The sequence below is a fragment of the Vespula vulgaris genome, chromosome 1, assembly GCF_905475345.1.
Source record: "Vespula vulgaris chromosome 1, iyVesVulg1.1, whole genome shotgun sequence".
In the NCBI taxonomy this organism is placed as follows: Eukaryota; Metazoa; Arthropoda; class Insecta; order Hymenoptera; family Vespidae; genus Vespula; species Vespula vulgaris.
In genome coordinates, this window is record NC_066586.1 from 13,665,617 (window position 1) to 13,685,899 (window position 20,283).

The window sequence follows — 20,283 nt, forward strand, 5'->3', positions numbered from 1 at the left end:
ATAATATGAGTAAGAAAAGATAGTAATCCTTAAAACGATAACAATCGAAAATTCATCCTTTCTTAGCCCGTTCGTCCAAAGATTCGATTCTTTTCATTCGTTTCAGCATAAAAGCATTCTCCATCGAAATCCCAAAATCCATTTGGGAAAATACGAAGGGCGCGATGTACGGAGAGAAGAAAACGAGAGAGAGCGAGAGAGACAGAGAGAGAGAGAGAGAGAGAGAAAGAGAGAGAGAGAGACGCCTTAGCCTGAAGCTTCTCCGGTAGCCTCGCGCGAGGGTCGTAATTAATTAAACAAGCAATTCATTACACATTCTACCCTCGTCCCGTAGCCGAAGGTAGCCGCCACAGAAAGGCGGCAAGACCAAGGAAATTGATTGAGAGAGGTTTGCCTCCTATTCCACCTCCTCCACCTCTTCCTCCACCTTCTCATACCACCTCTTCTTCGCACGGATGCTCTTCCTACCAAACGTTTCTCTCCTCCGAAATTCAAAATCCATGTTGTACAAAGTAGAAAAGGTCGAAATTGGACGAATATTTTTTTTCTTTTCTCTTTTCTTTTTTTTCCCTTAACGTTCGAGTAGAAAAAGAGAAAGAGAGAGGAGAAAAGAGAAGAGAAAAAAGGTAGAAGGAAAGAAAGAAAGGAAGGAAGGAAGGAAGGAAGGAAGAAAGAAAGGAAAAGAAGAGAAGAGAAGAGAAGAACGGGTATAGCGACGGAACGAAATGAGGAGCTGTCGTTGCCAGCTGGTAACACTCGAGAAATTCCCTGGCAAGTCACCCCGCGTAAAGGGGATGATGTCCAATGAAATCGATAGGGAGGACTCCAGATAGAGAAGTTGGAGAAGTTCGAGTCGATTTCCTTTCGTTCCTTAGCACCCTAGTCAAGCTCAATGAGTATTACCTACGTCCGGTTGTAATCTTCGAGTAAGCAAACCAGTTGGAATCTAAATTTCTCTTGGACGAGAGGGGTCTCGAAACAACCGAGAGTAGAGCAAAAGCAAATAACGTTTGGTAGGTTACGTAACGAGGAAAGACGTTTCGTTCCTCCTTTCCGGTGAGAAGAGAGACCAAGAGACCTTCTTACCCTTCCTATTACAGAGTTCCTGGTAATTGTATGTCCCGAATATAGCGTGCGAGTAGTAGAACTACTCCGAGAAGTTTGCGTAAGCGTGTGTTAGCGACATAACACGCGCAATATCTTCGCGGGTAACGCCGCAGCCCTTTGTCAATGTTATGGCCGACCAGGCCGTACTTATAAATAATGGCAATTGCACGAAACTTAGGCATCAGCTAGAGGAGGAACCGCACACGAAAGGTTATTCCAAGTTTACTTATTTATATAGACGTATTCGCGATAGAGATTCTTGATCGGGAACAAAATTTTCTTTTTAATTGAGATCGAGATGAATCTATTATGTTAAGATTGCAATCAATAAAAGAGAAACAGAGAGAGAGATAGAGAGAGAGAGAGAGAGAGAGAGAGAGAGAGAAGAGAGAGAGAGAGAGAGAGAGAGAATGAATACAGAGAGACAATAGCTGGTAAATGCGATAACTATAGTCATAGCCTTGAAATCATCGTTAAATAGGTCACGAGTAATCGTACACGCGATAACAAAAATCGATACCTTCAAATTCGTAGTTGTTCTGTGTAGACCATCTAAGCCATGGCTGTTGGATGAGTTCTTCGACTACAAGAGCAAGCATGCATAACACTCACTACGTATAATAGAAAAATAGAGAAGAATAGAAATGCTTACAGTGATACTCACTGGTCTTGGATCGCGGCTCGCGTGGGCCGTCTACGGTCACTTTGATAGCCTTCGTGTAAGTAGCCACTTGGGGTGGCGTTGTTGACACCGTTATCGTCAAGGTAAAACTTTTTCCTGTAACATGTAAATCAAACAACAAGAAAAAATTGAGAGAATTAAGTTACGGTTCTGCGATCTCCTCTTTTCTTTTCTTTTTCATTAAATTATTAGCTAGTAATAAATCAACGAATGCCAGAGACTAATAACGAACTGTACAACACGACTATTACCATAAAATCAAATAAATTAATATTCGATATACTATACTTCGATAAACCTACTTCTCTATTCCCTTTGATCGAGAACAACGACGTTATATCATCTGGAACGTTGAAGAAAGAGAAAACGGTTCGTCGCGGTCGACTAAAAAAAAAAAAAGAAAAAATAAAAAAAAGAAAATAAAGTAAAGATCATCGTAAGGGAAATCTCGAAAATCGAGATTTCATGGGGGAAACAGCGAGGAATCAAAGCGCGATGATCGAATTCTTCGAATTCCCAACCGTTGGACGAACCGCAAAACGAGTTCGGTTTGTTCGTGGAGACCAGGAGGATGGGTGCTGTTTCTCTCTCTCTCTCTCTCTCTCTCTCTCTCTCTCTCTCTCCTACACTCTTTTCTCTCGCTCTCTCTCTCTCTCCTCTTTTTTCCTTTTTTTTTCATCGTCCTATCGCATCGGCCGTACTCGCGGCGCGTCGATTCGCGAAAGCGAACGCGAAACCTATTCAACGTCGGCGCTGAAAGTTCGCAAACGTGGTTAGCCGTGCGAAACTCCGTGGTAACCGAATTAGCCGTCGGTAATGTATCGAGGGCGTCGTCGACGGTGACGGTGGCCAGCCAGAAGAGCCAGAGCGTGTGTACGTGCGCGCGCGCAAAAGAGAAATAGAGATAGAGCTAGATATATATATATATATACAGAGAGAGAGAGAGAGAGAGAGAGAGATAAAGAGAGATAGATAGAGAGATAGAGAGATAGAGAGCGAGTAGATGGAGGCCTCGAATTATGCTAAAAAGCCTGTTAAACGGGAATAATGTCGCGGAAAAACTGACGCCGTCGTGGAAAACACGCAAGCGGCCCGTCGAACACGCGGAGGTTCACCGCAATGCCACCATCCCCTACTGCTACTACTGGCTCTCGTCAACCCCCGTGGGCCACCCCTAAACCACCCCTTCTCGATACCAATCCTGTGTTTATCTCGACCCAAAGATTGCTGTTTGATATTTTTCAACGCAACAACAATAGAAGGGAAAAAATAAAACGATTTTGTTTCTTTTTCCTTTGTTCGTTGTGATTTTATATTCTGTCTGTCTGTCTCTCTCTCTCTCTCTCTCTTTCTCTCTCTCCTCTCTGTTTTCCTTTTTTTTTCTTTTTTTTTTGTCGTCATCGTTTGAAACGTTTAACGCGACACGATAATTTTGTTGTTACCATTTCAACGAATATCCCCAATTTACATAAAAGATCTTACATATCCCATAGGACTTATCGCCAACCGAGTGAAAATTTTAATGGAAGTGAGATGATAGCATATTTTAGTGTAATCGGATGCTATAATATAAACCGGCCGAAAACAGGCGAATTTTACCTCCGGACTGTTTAGAAAACAGTGAATTCAAACGCATTATGTTATTTATATCCTGATACAAAAGCGATACAACTTTTGCGTTTCATTGCAATCCGGTTGTTCGAACTGGACGACCTAATATTTACGTTACATTCTTGATGCTCGTAATTAAGCTGCGGTCGACGAATTTCGACGATGGATAATTCTAAATTTGCTTTTCCGAAATGAAAATATGACCAAGCGTAATGGTAGGGGTAGTAATAGCCATTTAATAAAAGCTCGAACGTTAGAAAAAAGAAACTGCTAAATTATTAATCATAAAAGACGTGTTCCGATAATTCGATTGTAATAATAATTACAAACAATAAAAAAAAAATAAATAAAATAGAAAGAGAAAAAGAATGTATGAATCATTGTTTTCCATTCCTGTTAAGAAAACATAAATACTTCTACGAATCTTTTATTATTTATCTATTACAAATTTATATTCTATCTTCATTATGTCTACGTATCATTTTATTTCGAATGAAAGTAAATTTCATAAATTCACGTTAATCGATCGAAAATCTGCTCGCGTTCTCTTTAAACCTCTTTCTCCCCTTGTGCCGTTTCTTCCCATCGTCCAGGTTAACAGGTTTAAAGGACAGAGATAACGAATTACAAAAAAAAAGAAAGAAAAATAAAAAGAAAGAAAAAAAAAAGGAAAAAGCGAAATAATGGCGAGTGTCGAACGTGGCCACACGGTGGTTCGCCACGCGAGCTTCTCGTTTTCCTCGAGCGATGCAACTCAAGTCAGAGTATTCCCCAGGTTTGCGTCGGGAGTCACGCCATCCTCGATCTGCCTACTGCCTGTTTGCCTGCCAGAACCTTTTCACCTACTACCTATGCTTCGTAGTCAGGTAGGTACGCGTAGGTACACGGTATCACCCTCGGTGCCAGTCACCGTACAACCATTAAAAGTCTTCTCCCCTTTTAGCGCGAGACACAACCCTTTTTTTCTTTTCGTTTCTTTTTGTCTTTCTTTTTTCTTCTCTCTTTTTGTCCTTTTTTTTTTAAACGCGAGACTCCTCTCGCTTGCTTCGTACGTAGGTTCGTTCGTTCGTTCGTTCGTTCGTTCGTTCGTTCCTTGCTATAATTTCTCTACTTTTTGCTCTACCGTGTGTCTTTATTCGCGAAAGAACACGAATGGAAATGTTTCCTGCTTAAACTTTGAACGTCCGAGTTTTGTGTACGTCCGTGTTCCATGTTGACTTTCAACCGAAATGTTAAGTTGACATTACTACGTCTGCGTGTATATTTCAATGGAAGGGAAAGTCATTTTAAAAAGTATTACACATTCGTGTGTTGACAGTTGCGTGTTCGGTATTTAACCCAAAAAAAAAAAACGAAGAAAAGAAGTAAATAAAAAAGAGAAGAAACAAATTTCATCTACGCGATACATTATTAACTTCTATTTGTGAGATCAAACGTTATTATCATTTTAGAAACCAGATTTTACACGCACGTTTGATAAAAGGAGGGTGAGGGAAAGAGGGTGAGGGAAAGAGGGTGAGGAAAAGAGGGTGAGGGAGAAAGAGAGGGAGAATGAGAGGGGCAGTGGCGCGAAGACACGAAATTGAATTTGTATGAAATCGAATCGAGAAGAGAGTCGATCGAGTAATAGCTCGTCCTCGTCGATTCGCTGATTATGCTCGTTAGCATACGTTTCTCCGTGAAAGGTGTGCGCTTACACGCGTATATACTCTCGATGTTAACATGTTTTGTGTGTATATTATATATGTGCGTGTGTACGAGCGCGCACGAGCTTGTGCGCGCAAATGTATACGTGCATGCATGCGTATGTGTGTGTGTAGGCTGTCCGGGTGCTGTCGAGCCAATTAATTAATTTCAATTTTACCCGGAACGAATCGCAAATGCGCTATTGTAGCCTGATAACGAATTGATTATGGTCAGGACACGCAGGCCGAGCCGTTATCGCTTGCGGCTACTACACCTTTTCTCTTTCTAAATTTCGGAAAATAAGCGATGGTCGTTTCATGAAATTTAGTTTCCAACTGTGTGAACATTTAATGAGAAAGAGAGAGAGAGAGAGAGAGAGAGAGTGAGAGAACGAAAGAGAGTGAACAATTTTATTCTAACGACTTCACCTACGAACGAATTAATTATAGTCGACTCTCTAGAGTATGGAAGACGCGCTCTTAACGTTAATGACGCTTTTATCTGATAAAAAAAGACTGAGATAAGGTCGGGCCCTCGTATATATGATTAGAGCCACGAAAAAGCACTTTCATCTTAGAAATCGAGAGGAAGGAAATCCCATCCTTGATAACAAAGTTCCAACGTACTCCTATACTCCTAGGCTGAAACTATAAGCACCCAAATGATCTATCTCGTTAAAGGGCTTAGAGGCAAAGGGGTAGAAACGATCCAGTACCTTCGGGGTAGATTTCGCTCTGATGGAGCAGGCATTACAGTTGAACGTGCGGCAAGGGGTCTCTGGCTTATCATCGATATTGCAAAGCTCTCGACTATCATACTATCGAGCTAGTCTTCTCCGCGAACGATGTCGTTGACGCTCTTGTTTTCTTCTTCTTCTTCTTCTTCTTCTACTATTACTAGGAATTATTATATTAATACTTATTCATGTTACTTTAAGATCGATATATAAGCTAGCTATTCGTCTTTGTTCTCGTATTAACAATTATTAAAAATTACAAACTATGCTGATTCGATGATCAACGTGCCTTTTAAATTCAATGAGCTCGACGCTCGAGTTCGTACGAGTCTGAGTGCCTTTATGTTCGAAGAACAAGAGGATCATTATAGATTCGGGGAAGACAGTTCGGCGCACATCGGTTTCTACGAATATTCAAGGAGAGACGAACGGAGAGACGAGAACCTGACGAGAGACACTTCTCTTACATTCTTCATCCAAGCTTATGTTAATTCCATGCCAAGCGAAAACAATCGAGAGCTAATCCCAGACAAATGACAGACGCTCGCGAGCTTCTAAAATCCTAAGAGGGTGAGTCTCCCTTCGTTGTACGACTAGAAAGAGAGAGAGAGAGAGAGAGAGAGAGAGAGAGAGAGAGAGAGAGAGAGAGAGAGAGAGAGAGAGAGAGAGAGAGAGAGAATTCGGAAAATCTGTAATTTACAAAGAGAGAATTGTGTAAAGGTATATCTACGCAAAGGATTCAAAGAAAACAAATATTGTTTTCTTATCGATCGTACGTAGTATTCTAATCGTTTTCTACTTCAAACTCTATGTCGGAAAATATTCGCTATAGTCAATAATAATTAAAAAAAAAAAAAAAAAATAAGAGAGAAATGAAAAAGAATCCTAATCTAAAGGAATAATTTATTAATTCTAGCGTTGGAAGTAGGTCGAATGACGAGTAGAAGCTTTTCGTTGCAAGGTCGAATTGGATTAAACGAAGTACCATGGCTAATAACGTTAATTAAAATCCGTCTGAAACCTCAATTAATATCAGCAGCAACCCTACTTTTGGCTTCGTTGCGTCCCGTTTCGTCCCTCTTTACTCTTCTTCCTCTCAACGAAGGAAGATGGTAGGTGAAATAAACGTTAGATCGGTCGGTGGTAGTGCGGACAAATAAAAGCCATTACCCACCCCTAAGATATCGTCTTCGTCGTCTTCTTCTTCTTCGTCGTCGTCGTCATCGTCGTCACAATCTTCTCGAAACCACCCTCACACAATAAGGAGACTAAGAGAAAGCAGCTAACTGCTCGTTCAATGTCACTACGGGAAAGGAACGACTCCAGACTGGCAAGACTTTTCCCTTCGGTAAGGGCTAAAGAAAAAGGAGGGTGTCTCAAGACGTCCACGACCTACCCTTACTACTACTACAAGACCAAGAAGGATTCTTCCTTCTACGAAAAGGGTCCCTATCACCCTCCCTCCCTCCTTTCTCGTTTTCATTCGCGACGCCGAGGGGCGACACGCTTCGCCGACGAAAGTCAAGCAACTTTCTACTTTTATGAATGAAACAAGGAGAAAGTAGGCCAAGAAGCTTCACCGTCTTTTAAGATCAGGAATAATCTTCTTCGCTCATCGTCACCTTCTTTCTTTCTCTCTCTCTCTTTCTACATATATATATATATATATATATATATATATATATATATATATCTTTGTCTTCCTACATCTTCTTCCTTTCTCTCGGTTAGAACTAATTTAGAACGCGCGTCGAGTAACACGAGAAGCAACGAAGACGTTAGGTGAATATTTCGTGATACGAGAAGAAACCATCCCTCGTTTCTCACAGACCCCATTTTCTTCTCTACAGTATTCAAGAAAAGGTAATTAATAATTCTATGAAAAATATCTCGACTCACCTCTGCCGCTTCTACCGACGAACCTCAGATCGTTGAACTTCGCCACTTGATTCTTCATCAACGCCGTTGAATTTCTTAGCTCGGCACAACAATTCTCATCGTTACCAGCTCGAACCGTCACTAATGTGCCGTCGCCGACTTCTCCGAGAGCTACCACTTTAAACGCCACTGGTAACGTCTTGTTGGATCTCCAATGGGCTGGTAAAACGGTACAAACCAAATGCGGTGAGCCTGTAAAAGAAATCATTTTCATAATGAGAATAAAATTTGATAATTCTAAATAACGACGCGTATGATTCTCATGTTCATGATTTCAATTAACCAAGTAGACCTTTCTTTAGCAACGACGACGATTACGATCTATTAAAATAAACGAATGTAACAACGACTTTGTTTACGTTCTCCGAAAAATCGTACAACGTAAAAAGATCATAACGTTATACCAGTATTATACCAGTATTATACAAAGTATTACAAAAATAAAAATCTGAAATAACAAAAATTACATCTCACATCAGATGTTTCGGCAGCGAATGATTCGATTCGTGTTAGAAATAAAAACATGCCGATTATTTTATATCGCAGAAACGTGAATGTCGAACGTTAAAAAGGGATGGACGAATAAATTTCTTCTTTTCTTTTGTGACAATGAAACGAAATAAAAATTACAAAAGTAAAATCGTTTATCGCTCGAAATATTGCGTGACGTTACGTTCGAGAGAATCGAGAAAAAAAGTCACCTGTCCTGACGAGTTCGCCAGGATGCTCGCTAACAAAATCACCAAGGGTTCTCTCGGCAAGTATATCGCTGGTCATTTTCGTATAAGCGTCCGTCAATGGCGAGACGCCGGACTCCGGTGAGGCAGCCGCCCCAGGAGCCGAAGCTCCTGTCAACTGCATCCTGCTGGACGATGCTCCGCCGCTCTCACTTCCACCGCTAGACGTTCCACTGCCAGACTCGTTGCTCGATGTCCTCACCGAAGCACCGCCGCCGCTTCCGGTTACCGTGCTTCCGCCGCCGCCGCCGTTGCAACGGTCGAATATATCCATAGGCAGTCAGAACGCCGGATGAAACATCCTTCCATTCGGTTCGAACCACCGAACAGCCCAGTTTTCAAAAGATGCTTTAGAATCTCAATTCTTTTCTCATCCGATATCAGCAATGATTTCTCTAACGAAATATTTCTTTCTTATCGGCCAGTTCACTCAATTAACATTATCTTTTCGTTCGTACAACGAATAATCATGAATCTCTTAATACATTATTCCTTTTAATATCTCGTTCGACGTTATAAACTTCGTCATCTTTTTTCCCTCCCGTCCTGTGGTCAAAGTTTCACGAATGATTCCGATACACGATCCAGGTACGAATTAACGAAGATCTGCAACCAGAGAAACTCTCATTTTCGAAGTAAAACCTCTTCGTTCGATGTCGTCGACGTAAATGGGAGAGAATGAGTCAGATGTATGTATATTGACCCTCGAAGTCAAAGTCAAGTGTATACAAACTCTACGGTCGGATGAGTAATCGCAAGAATGTTTTGGTAAGGAAAAATCAATACGATTATTGGAATTATTTAGGATAACGTGGAATTACGTGGAAAGGTCATTTGTCTGTTACATTTGACGAGTATGTTTTTCTCATCGAATCTCTATACTACGAACGAAAAGAATAAAAAAAAAAGAAAACAAACAAGACTCCATCGAGATATGTATATATACATATATATATGCGTATAGAGAGAGAGAGAGAGAAAGAGAAAAAGTGAAAGAGTACTACGAAGAGGAAGAGAGAAGGGAATGGTCGGAGGATGAAGAGGATGAAGTGGAGGAGGAGGAGGAGGAGGAGGTGGAGGAGGAGGTGGAGGTGGAGGGGGAAGGGAAGGGGAAAACGGTTGACACGAACGAAGCGACTCGCACACTTTTCACGCGGGCGCCTGGTGACGTCACCGTTCATTCAGTAATTTTTGCGCACGTCACCGGGGCTGACACGGCGTATCCAGGTGGTACGGAGGGGCAGATCCGCGAGAGCTAGTGGTGGGGGACGGAAAAAATAGGGGAAAAAGAACGGCCACCACCGGTGAGGCAAACCCCCACACACGAATACTCTCAACCCCTACGCACTACGACCGCGTGTCAAACTACACGTGGTACGTTACCACGTTGTTCTCTGTCAATCCTTCGTCCTTCGTCCTTCCTTGTTCGTCACCGATACGAAAAGGTACACGAGATCATTTCTAAATTAAAACTAACAACGTAGCTAAAACGAACGATCGGATATAGATGGTAAATCAGTTCGTTCGTCTAATAATTAACAAGTTTCTCCAATGACAATTATTCTTCTTTATGACAACGTTAACGAATGGAACACGTTAATATTGTCTAGGATGAAATTTAGTCAGCACCGAAATAGTTCCTATAATATTGGAATCGATCGCTTATCGGTTACGTACGATTACCAATGAACGGAAACCGCCCGGGAAATTATGTAGAATCGATAAGTGCTATTACATTACGCTCGTTAAATGAGTAATTCATATATATATTATATATATATAGAGACAGAGAAAGAGAAAGAGAGAAACGTTATCGTCGTGTCTAACGCGACCGATTCTATGATTATTCTTATCTAACAAACGTACGAAAGGGATCTATTGTGTATCGAGTCATGAAATGATTGTCTATTCGTCGAAATTCGATCGGAAATATCGCATCGAAACGTTTCCCTAGTTAAAAACGTAGAGAGATTGAGGACAGGGTTCGGTGGTGTCGCGCTAATTCTCCTTCTCGGAGATCTTACAAGAACTTTCGTAAGAATCTTCGACGACGTTGCGACGGCTAAGATGCCCGCTTAACTTCGCATTCAAATCTCTTACCAAGCTCGTTGCTTGTTGCCTCTTCCAGAGAAAAACGATACGCAGATCGAGACACGATTATTCGATATCCCTGCGAATCTCTGTTTACGATTTTGACAGGTTTTAATTGAAATCCGAGATATCATTGGACGAATAGTTAAACACGTTGGTGCGTTAAGTCGTTGGAGCATTGAGAACATTCTTGAAATGAATTCTCAGCGAATCCAAAAGGAGAATGATTGATTTTTAGCAACATTTTTATGAATGAAATATTCTTCTTCTCTTTCTTCTTTTCCTCCTTTACGAGATTAATTTCAATTCGACGAACGATCTTTTCTGTAGTTAATATCTCGTATGAACGAATGTTGGACACCTTTGTTACATTATTATTCTGAAGAAGGAACGTTCTTCAACGTAAACATCACGACATTCACAAACTGCACAAAATGATAAACTCCGACGAAAGATCTCCCTTCGTAGTAATAACACTCCGTGTACGTAGAATATTAATCACTGATAAGATCGTTCAAAAGCATTGCATCCAAGGGACACACGCGATTGCACACCACCAATCCAAATAATAACTGTTCGTTATCCACACTCGAAATCTTCTGACACTACGAAACAAACGATACAACGAGGTAACGAAAAGAGACGAACATAAAATCTAACACTGGTAACAATTTTCAAACGATTTCTTCTAAACATTCACTGTTCACACTTAAAATAATAATAATAATAATAATAACAATGCTGATAGTAACAATAATAATAAGAAGAATAAGAAAAAAAAGAAGAATAAGAAGAAAGATATGAAAGAGAAGATATGATAATTTCCGAGTGCACAGTTAACGAAGTTAAAGACGATTACATGAGGATATTATCCGAGAGGGTAGGATTTGGTTTGGCAGGATCATCGAGATTCCTAGAAAGATCCTCTTGGGATGTCTCGAGGTAACTCGTGAACAATATTCCAGAAGGATGATAGGACGATATCCGTGAGGAGTCTTCGGTGATGCTTCTATTCTGGGCGTGCTACGGTACTCTGTGGTGTATTTCGGAACACCCGTTGGGGTCACTAACTATAATTTCGGCGGTTCGTGTGAGGCAACAGCCGTTGACGCACTGGTCCATGCCAACACACGCAGCATCCCTTTCCCCTTTCCTGGTTCCTCTCATACCCTTCCGCCACCCCACTCCTTCCAGCCATCCTTCCTTCTCTCTCTCTCTCTCTTTCTCTCTCGCTCGTTCGCTCTCTCACTCTCTCACTCTTCCCAATGCGCGCTCCGACTCCCTCTTTCTCTTTCGCTGCTCCTCTCATTGGCGCGCTTCGCGTCTCTCTTTCCCTCTTTCAAAACCCTCATTCTATCCCTCTCTGTCTCTCTCTTTCTATCCCACGTTGCTCTTTATCGCTTTATCTCCCACCGGACTCGAAGCTCTCTCCCTCTCGCGATGCCCACCTCTCTTTCTCTCTCTCTCTCTCTCTCTCTTTCTCTCTTTCTATATATATATATATATATCTCCATCTCTCTCCCGCTCTCTTCTTTCCCCTCGAACCCTTTTGCGGTATGGCTCGCGTGCTGGACATCCGTGGGGAGCTCGGCTTTGATCGATCGATCGAACCTCGATTTGATCGCTTTCCCCGTGGTCCATCCTCCTCATCCTCCTCTTCGTCGTCCTCAGCGATTTCTTTTCAAAGAATTCGCCGCCGTCGTTATTAGATCGCTCGCGAAGAGCCCGCTAGTTTTGCAAAATTAAGCGCACGGATTTTCGGTGAAAAATGATCCTCTCTCGTCGGACTCTAGATTCTCTCTGACGTCTTTTTTTTCCCTCTCTCTTTTCTCTTTTTTCTTCTTCTGTTCTATTTTTATTAACGACTTTTTTTTCGTGTCCCTTGAAAATAATAATCCGTCGAATAAGATTGAAAAGGGATAGTGACAGACAGAGAAAGAGAGAGAGAGAGTGAATGAGGAAGAGATGCAACTTTAATGATTCACAAATGACAAGTTGATAAAAACTAAATGATAAAGAGGAAACAAAAGGGGGAGGAAAAAAAAATATTCATTTCTCGTAGTAACGAATCAGCCCAACCTATGTACTACCGAATAGATGATGATCGTATTTTCAGAGAAATCCGAGGTTATCCTGCGTGTTTGCCTGCCGGCAAGTCTGCGACCGGTTGGATATCGTCAGGATATATTCGCGCAGGAAATGGGTAGCTCCATTGTTTGCACATTCGTACAAACAGTGCAGCGTGAGGATGCGCCCGGCGAACTCTCTATGTTTGATTTTCGAAAGTGAAGCCGTACTCCATTGTACGCCGTATGCCGACGCGGATGATATCGCGAGTACGCTGGTATGTTGGCCTCGGTAAAGAATCGAGACTGCGATTGCAAAGATGTCGATCGTGAATAAGGATCGAGAAAATGATCGACAATGATCATTTTTTTGAAACTCTGAAATACGAAAGAAGCAGGAAGAAAGAGAAAGATATTAGAATCGAAGGAATTTATATATGTAAGAAAATGTTGAACCTATGGAGGATCAAAGAGAGAGAGAGAGAGAGATGAGAGATGTTTTAAGGACTCGAGAGGAAGTAAAAAGGAATGAAAAACCAGTCGCATCGAACGGAGAAATAGCCGGTGGTGGTATTCGGAGGTACAGTCGGACGATCGCCGACGAGACGGTGACAAACAGCGATACGGTGGAAACGTTGAAACTGGACGGCCGTCGTCGTATTGACAAACGACCTAACGCCCGTGTGGACCGCTGCATTCGACGAGATTCGAATTATCTCTGTTGGAGCTTGTCAATGCAAATGCCATACCTACATTCAATTACCCCTCGTCACGCTCCGATCAACGCGCTCCGCCGACGAGATACTTCCTGCGTTCCAACCAACTCGATCCGATATCTTCGATGCCCCCCCCTCCTCCGCCAGCTGCTCCTACCCCCACACCTTATCTCTTCTTTCTTTCTTTTTTCTTTCTCTCTCTCTCTCTCTCTCTTTCTTTCTTTCTTCCTCCCTCTAATATTCATTCGCTTCAAAATTTCGTTTCGTAGGTTTCGACAAGATCGAGTCGTGAAACACTTTACGCAAAACCGACGATCTTTCGTGTGATTTTCTTTAAGCGACTCGTCCAAGTTTTTCAATCAGGTTAATCGTTAATAAAAACGAGCGCACGAAACAAATCACGCCGTGTCACACGCAACAATGTTAATCGATGGACTTGTCGTCGATTGATAATTGATACTCGAGAGCAGCACTTCTCGCCAATGGGGAAAATGAAAACTAACCTTCCTTCCACTCTACTCTCTTTCTCTCTCTCTCTCTTTCTCTCTTTCTCTCTCTCATTCTCCATCCACGTGGAATACGATACGGGATACAATTTGGACGATAACAAGATCGTACATATGTACATACCCACCTGGGGATTTGAAATAGTCTCCGGAACACTCACGATATCACGACATCAAGATATCTAAATAAATATCACACTCTTCTATAGTCACGAGGTCACGAATCGTCGAAGGGAAATACGAATCTTCGAGTGGTCGAGTATCCAATGAGAAATAGAATCAGTCGATATAACATCGTGTAGTAGGTTTCGTGAGGGATCGTGGCGAGCACGTGTGTTGTCACGTTAGAGAGAGAAAGAGAGAGATGGATGGATAGAGAAACAGAGAAAGAGAGACAGACAGACAGAGAGAGAGAGAGAGAGAGAGAAAGAAAGATAGAAACAGTTCGCAAGCGTCCGATAGGCGATAGGTCGACAACAATGTGCGTACTATGTGTCGTGCGATCGAACAACAAATAATCGTGATAATGCTAGTGTCGAGATAGAAAGAAAAAAAGAAAGGAAAGAAGGAAGGAAAAAGAAGTAAACAGTTGTGTGTATGTTGTGTGTACGTTCGGTGTGTATGTACGAGCGCTTGGAAAACCGGTTGTTTCGTTTGTTCGCGATACGAAACCGAACAGGCCGCCTCTACCAGCGGCTTAGAGAGAGAAACGAGTACTGGCAGCGTGCGATGGTAACGTGGGTGCGTGCGAGCAACAAAGCTGACGGTAGCACCAGCAACACACCAGCAGCAACGCCAACGGTAGCAGCAACCGTGCCGCGTGAACGCTAAACCACCCCTTTCGTTCCAACCCCTTTTCGTCTCTCTTCCTCTTCTCCACTCTCCTACGACGACAGAGAAACTCAACCCTCTCTTTCTCTCTCTCTCTCTCTTTCTCTCTCTTTCTCTCTCTCTCTCTCTCTTTCTCACCGATATAACACGAACGGAACTCTCTCCCCTCTCTATCTCTTCTCCAGCCACCCCTACCCTTCCGTGTGCCGCCCCTTCCACGTGACGCGACCACCCCTACGACGACGTAGACGACGACGGGGGTGCTCCTCCAAGTTGGAGGGAGGATGCCGCTTAGACACCCACATCCCTCTTCCTCCTCCTTCTCTTCTTCCTCCTCCTCTTCCTCCTTCTTCTCCTCCTCTTCCTCCTCTTTCTCTTTCTCTTCCTCTTCCTTCTCCTTCTATACCTCGACTCTCAGTGGTGAACATGTGTAACACGCAGCTTTGATTACGCGCCCGCGGCCTTGTAAAAATTATTATTATTATGTCGACCTACTACTACTATCGCTACTACTATTACTACTACTTCTACTACTACTACTACTACTTTCTTTTTTTTCTTTTTCTTTTTTCTTCTCCCCTCCCCTCCCCTCTCCTCTCTCTCTCTCTCTCTCTATATATATATATATATATATATCTCTTTCTCTCTCCCTCATTATCTTTTTATTTCGAAAATTCTACATTTTTCATTCTCCTTTTCATCTCTCTATTTTAACATCCTTCTTTTTTCTTCTTTCTTTTTTTTTTGCATTTTCTCTTTCACTTCGTTCAATTCCCATTGACCACCACTACTACACGTTGATAGGTAACATAATCCACGTTAATGTTTTCTCGTATTCGGTTTGCCGATTCTTTGATTCGCTTGATGTTCGAAATCATCGATGGCCGTTAATTCGTGAGTAGAAAGCGGCCGTAATTAGAAACGCGATTCTAAATAGCCCGACGGGCTTCGGGAGTGGCAGAGAGAGACAGACGTAGAGACAGAGATAGAGAGACAGAGACAGAGACAGAGACAGAGAGACAGAGAGAGAGAAGAGCGAAATGAAAACGCGTTATCGATCGAGGGCTCGATTAAACCGTTCAATGGAGACGTACGACGAATCCGCGTTAATTCCTGCCCGTTGGACGGTGCAAAAGAATCGTTTGCATCTCGTTCCGCGCCAGCGAGTCGAACATCTATTTGGTTAATGCTTAAATGATCGCGGCTCATCGTTAACCAGAAGCCATCGTTAATCCTTATTATATTACACGTATAGGTATTCTATATTTTTGTTATAAATCCACAAAAGAAATTGAGAAAGCAAAATTGCTCTTTTCGATGAAAAAATTAATTTACTTACGGTATACATCAATATATATATATATAAAATAAGAATATTCACAATGCGGATCTATAAATAATACAAATATATTGATACTTACAAAAAATATATGTATACACAAAACATGGATATACTCACATAATATAAATATCCATATACAATATAGAAACATATTGAAACCTAACATAGATAAATATATTCACATATATCCTTTCTTTTAAACCATAAAACTATTCACAAATTTTACCATTAGAATCTTATCAAAAGGTTATACGAAGAGACTACATAGTAACAGTAAAATCATTAAACGAGCAAATCAAGAAACTTTCCCAATGAGAAACCACTGACCAGGTGAATGTTTTGGATATACCAGGACCCTTTCCCCCTTCTAACCACCCCCCGATCCCACACCCACCTTGGAGGAGTCTTCACCCAGGGTAAGGGTAAATCGAAAACTCGTCGAAACGTAACGCGTGTGCCATTTCGCGGGTCCGGTTAGAGTGCGACGGCCAGGAAGAGAAAACGGTACGAACGCTAGCGGCTTCCCTGCTTTCTGGTCGAAGTGGGGCTAACCGCAGAATCGGAGGCAAGATGGCAAAAGTAAGTCGAGAGTCGAGGGGCGGTCCTGTGGCCTGCCCGGCCCACTGGCGCATCCTCCTTCTCTCTCTTCTTCCTCCGCAGCCAGAACTAAGATCACCTCATTCGACATTTTCCTCTTTCGCAAAAACATATAACTTTTTTTCCCCCTGTTTTTTTTTTTTTATCTTTTTCCTGTTTCTTTTTCTTCCTTTTCTTTTTGTCGTTGTTGTTGTTTTTTTTCTTTTTCTTCTTCTTTTTTTTTTTTTTTTTTTCGTTAAATCTAATCCAATCGATAGACACGTTACCGCTAAGAATCCATAGACCTCTTTCTTTTCTTTCTTTCTTTAATTCGTATCAATTCATTACGAACGATTTTCGATTTTGATCATTAATTATGTCCAGTTTTAAATAAAAATTTTAATATTAGCAACGTTACGAGCGAATCGAAGAAAAAGGACAGAGGATATAATGATAGTTTTATTTATTTATTTATTTTTTTTTGTTTTTTTTTTATTTTTTTTCGTTGTAAATATCTCATCAGTTTTTTATTGACGATGATCTGTCGTTTTATAAGAGTTTAGAACTTTTGTTAACGTTTGCGAATCGTTTTAAATGAAAATAAAGGTAAATATGTTGTCAGAGGAAAGATGAAAGTTCGCAATTTTTTTTTGCAATCTTTCAATCCCATCCATTTAACTTTTTCGTAATTTTATAAATTTAGAATTGTCATTAATGCTGGAAAACTCTTTTAAATAGAAACGTTCCGAAGAAAAAAGGAAGGCTGAATTTTTGTCATTTCAAAGCGCCACATCCGTTGAACTTTTTCATAATTTAACAAGTTCAGAATTTTAATTAATGCTCGAAACTGTTGTAAATAAAGTAAATAAAAGTGTTATCAGAAAAACAAAAAAAAACAAAAAAGAAACGAACGAACGAAAAGAGAAATTTTTTTCGTAATTTCAAAAGCTACAACCATTGAACTTTCTCATCATTTTGTAAGAACCAAAGTCGTTGATCCCCCGATCGAAAAGTCGAGAGTGTACAACAAAAAGACCACCCCCTAAAGCACGACGTAAAAGGGTAGAATAAACATTTCCCGAATGGTTAGTAGCGACGTGGTACGAGAGCGAGCGGAGGGTAAAGGGAACTTGCGGTTTTGGAGAGGGGGAGATCGGTTCCAGACTTTGCAAGCGTGAGTGGGACGGACGTAGGGGTGCCGCCTACACGCCGGAGAAAGATGGATTTTCGAGCGTCTAAAAGTAGACGAACGAGCACGAACAAGTTTTACACGTTGGATAGTGATGATAATACTATACTCGCGTTAATAAAAAGTTAATAAAATCTTTCGACCATCACATCCGATTATTTTTACCCAATGAATATAAATTTTATTTGTAAAATATATCCACAATTTTTCCTCTTTTTATCGTCTATAAAAATATGTGCTACAAATATATCGTACATTATAAATGTACGCTAAAAAGAAAAAAAGAAAAGAGAAGGGGAAAAAAGAAAGAAAGAAAGAAAGAAAGGAACATTAATTACATTTCAATTTTGGAATTTTTCTAAATTGTAATTTTTTTAAATTCGCATTAATGAATAACGTAATGAAAAAGACGAGTTTTAATTCTTTCAAGTTTGAATATTGGTGCAGAAAACTTTCGTATTTCGGCGCTGAATGCTGCGCGAGTGGCAGAAAGTTAGATTCTCGTTCGGCTCTGGATACATAGATGGCAGCATCGGTATACTTTTATCATCCGGGGTTGTTTCTATATAAAAGGGGAGAGTTCTTGAGATCATCCATTTAGTAGCCGTACTTACCACTGTAAACACGTAGTGACTACTTGGATATTGTATTTAAAAATTGGAGAAAACTAATTAAACATTTCTGCGAACGAAATGATATCATTTTTTTTTTATTATATTCTAGCCGAAAATATCGTTCTAATCGAAGGGAAAATTAAAAAGGAATAGAACAATAATCGAACGAACTCGGCAAATCGATTCTCAATCATTCCAGTGCAATTCGCGAGCGATATTGCGAATTACTTTACGAAGTTAATAGCTCGATGGGAAAACATAATCGACGTTGGGATGCGTGATTATAAAAACGATAAAAAAATTAAAAAATAGGAAAAAAAAAGAAAAGAGACGTAGAGTCGAGCAAACGATGATAAAACATTTACAAATTTAATCGTTTCCAGAAAATCTTCACTCCGCATCAACTCGACGTCTGCTAAATAAAGTCCCATTACATTCAAACATTAACATTAGATTTATAAAATCCATTAATTTGACGCATTTCAGATTTCGTATTTATAGTTACAAAAATCATCGATATTTTATCCAACGTTTGCCGAATAAAAACGATTGGTCGATCCATAATACATTACTTTTACTAGATTTATAGGATCTATCAATTCAACAGATTTCAGATTTCATATTAAAAGTTAGAGAAATCATAAATATTATTTTTTAGCAATTTCTTTTGATTTCGATTATCGTAATGATACGAATTAATGTTATAACAGAAAAAAAACCACGCATTTTAATACAAGAACTATTACAATTAAATTTTTCACACTTATATTTTCACAATTCTTGAAATCATAATTGATATAGTACTGTTAATAGATATTCGTATATTTGTTTATTTATTATTGTAAGTTTAAATAAACTAAAAATGATAACGAATAAAGTATTTTAGTTAAACGCAACCCGTCAAATTGACGAATGGAATAAAAATAGGTCGGTAGTTTTACTGTTAATGTACCCGTCAACATGGCCGATGAGTTTCGTTTAAAAATAGATATACAATCAATATCCATAAATCTAGAGTAAATCTTTTATAACTTTATCTATAATAACTTTGTAAGTTAAACATTCAAATATCTGTACTCTGTAAATTTCAATTCATTTAACGTTCACGAACTCGATTGTTCCTTCGTATTCAAAATTATTAGATATTTTTCTAATGCCTTTTAAAATAGATGATCAGAGCAAAATTTTGTATCAACTGTTTTTTATTTTCGAAATTTTCAAGGTCATCTTTGATCTTTTACAGACACAAACCTATAATTTTTGTACTTACATCTATTTTTTAATAAATATGGAAACGAATTAGACTAGTATCATTCGACAATTATTTCTTTTTCTTTTTCTAATATAAATCAAAAAATGAGTGAAAAAGAATATATCCTAATCGAAAGAATTTTGTATGATATTATTAATAGAAGATAATATCATAGTACGTTGTTGTACATTTTCCGTAATTGTCGATATAATAGTAAATATTCGCTTGTTATCGATTTGATCTTTGGCATACTGTTTATAAACATTTCTTCCTATTTCATCGAAACAGATCTAATGAATACATGGAAAAAATGTTACTCTGTTAGATTTCCTTTTACGGGATACATTGAAAGAAAACATTAGAAAGTTCTAACAACGTTAGAAGATGTGCGACGAAGAATTCATGAACACGTCGTTTTAATTAAAACAAAGTAATATTTTTGCAATGTTTCATCGTTATAATACTTGTCGTTATTGATTCGTCACAGTTACCCGTTAAAATATAGATAATAAAAATTATATAGGTTCGTCTATAAAAGAGAAAATGAAAAGAAACGATTAGCCAGTGACCTTGAAAACAAAAACTCTGAGAAAAGAAAAAAGA

General features: G+C 39.9%; 1 protein-coding gene across 12 annotated transcripts in view; it reads right to left on the minus strand.

Annotated features, from left to right (window-relative positions):
• The window catches only part of LOC127064204 (protein lozenge-like), a 100,107-nt gene that overhangs the window by 7,201 nt on the left and 72,623 nt on the right, over nucleotides 1-20,283 (minus strand). The window contains exons 1-6 of one of the 12 annotated variants that reach the window (XM_050994879.1): nucleotides 11,448-11,860; nucleotides 10,598-11,193; nucleotides 8,462-9,103; nucleotides 7,722-7,952; nucleotides 1,772-1,885; nucleotides 1,628-1,690 (exon numbers count right to left, since the gene is read on the minus strand). In XM_050994879.1, the coding sequence (XP_050850836.1) occupies nucleotides 1,628-1,690; nucleotides 1,772-1,885; nucleotides 7,722-7,952; nucleotides 8,462-8,771 (718 nt within the window). In that variant the 5' untranslated portion in view covers nucleotides 8,772-9,103; nucleotides 10,598-11,193; nucleotides 11,448-11,860. Of the gene's footprint in view, nucleotides 1-1,627; nucleotides 1,691-1,759; nucleotides 1,886-7,721; nucleotides 7,953-8,461; nucleotides 9,104-10,597; nucleotides 11,868-14,004; nucleotides 14,814-16,443; nucleotides 16,833-20,283 lie in introns of those variants that run through there. The other 11 variants (XM_050994919.1, XM_050994889.1, XM_050994929.1 and 8 more) reach the window with 11 other exon arrangements.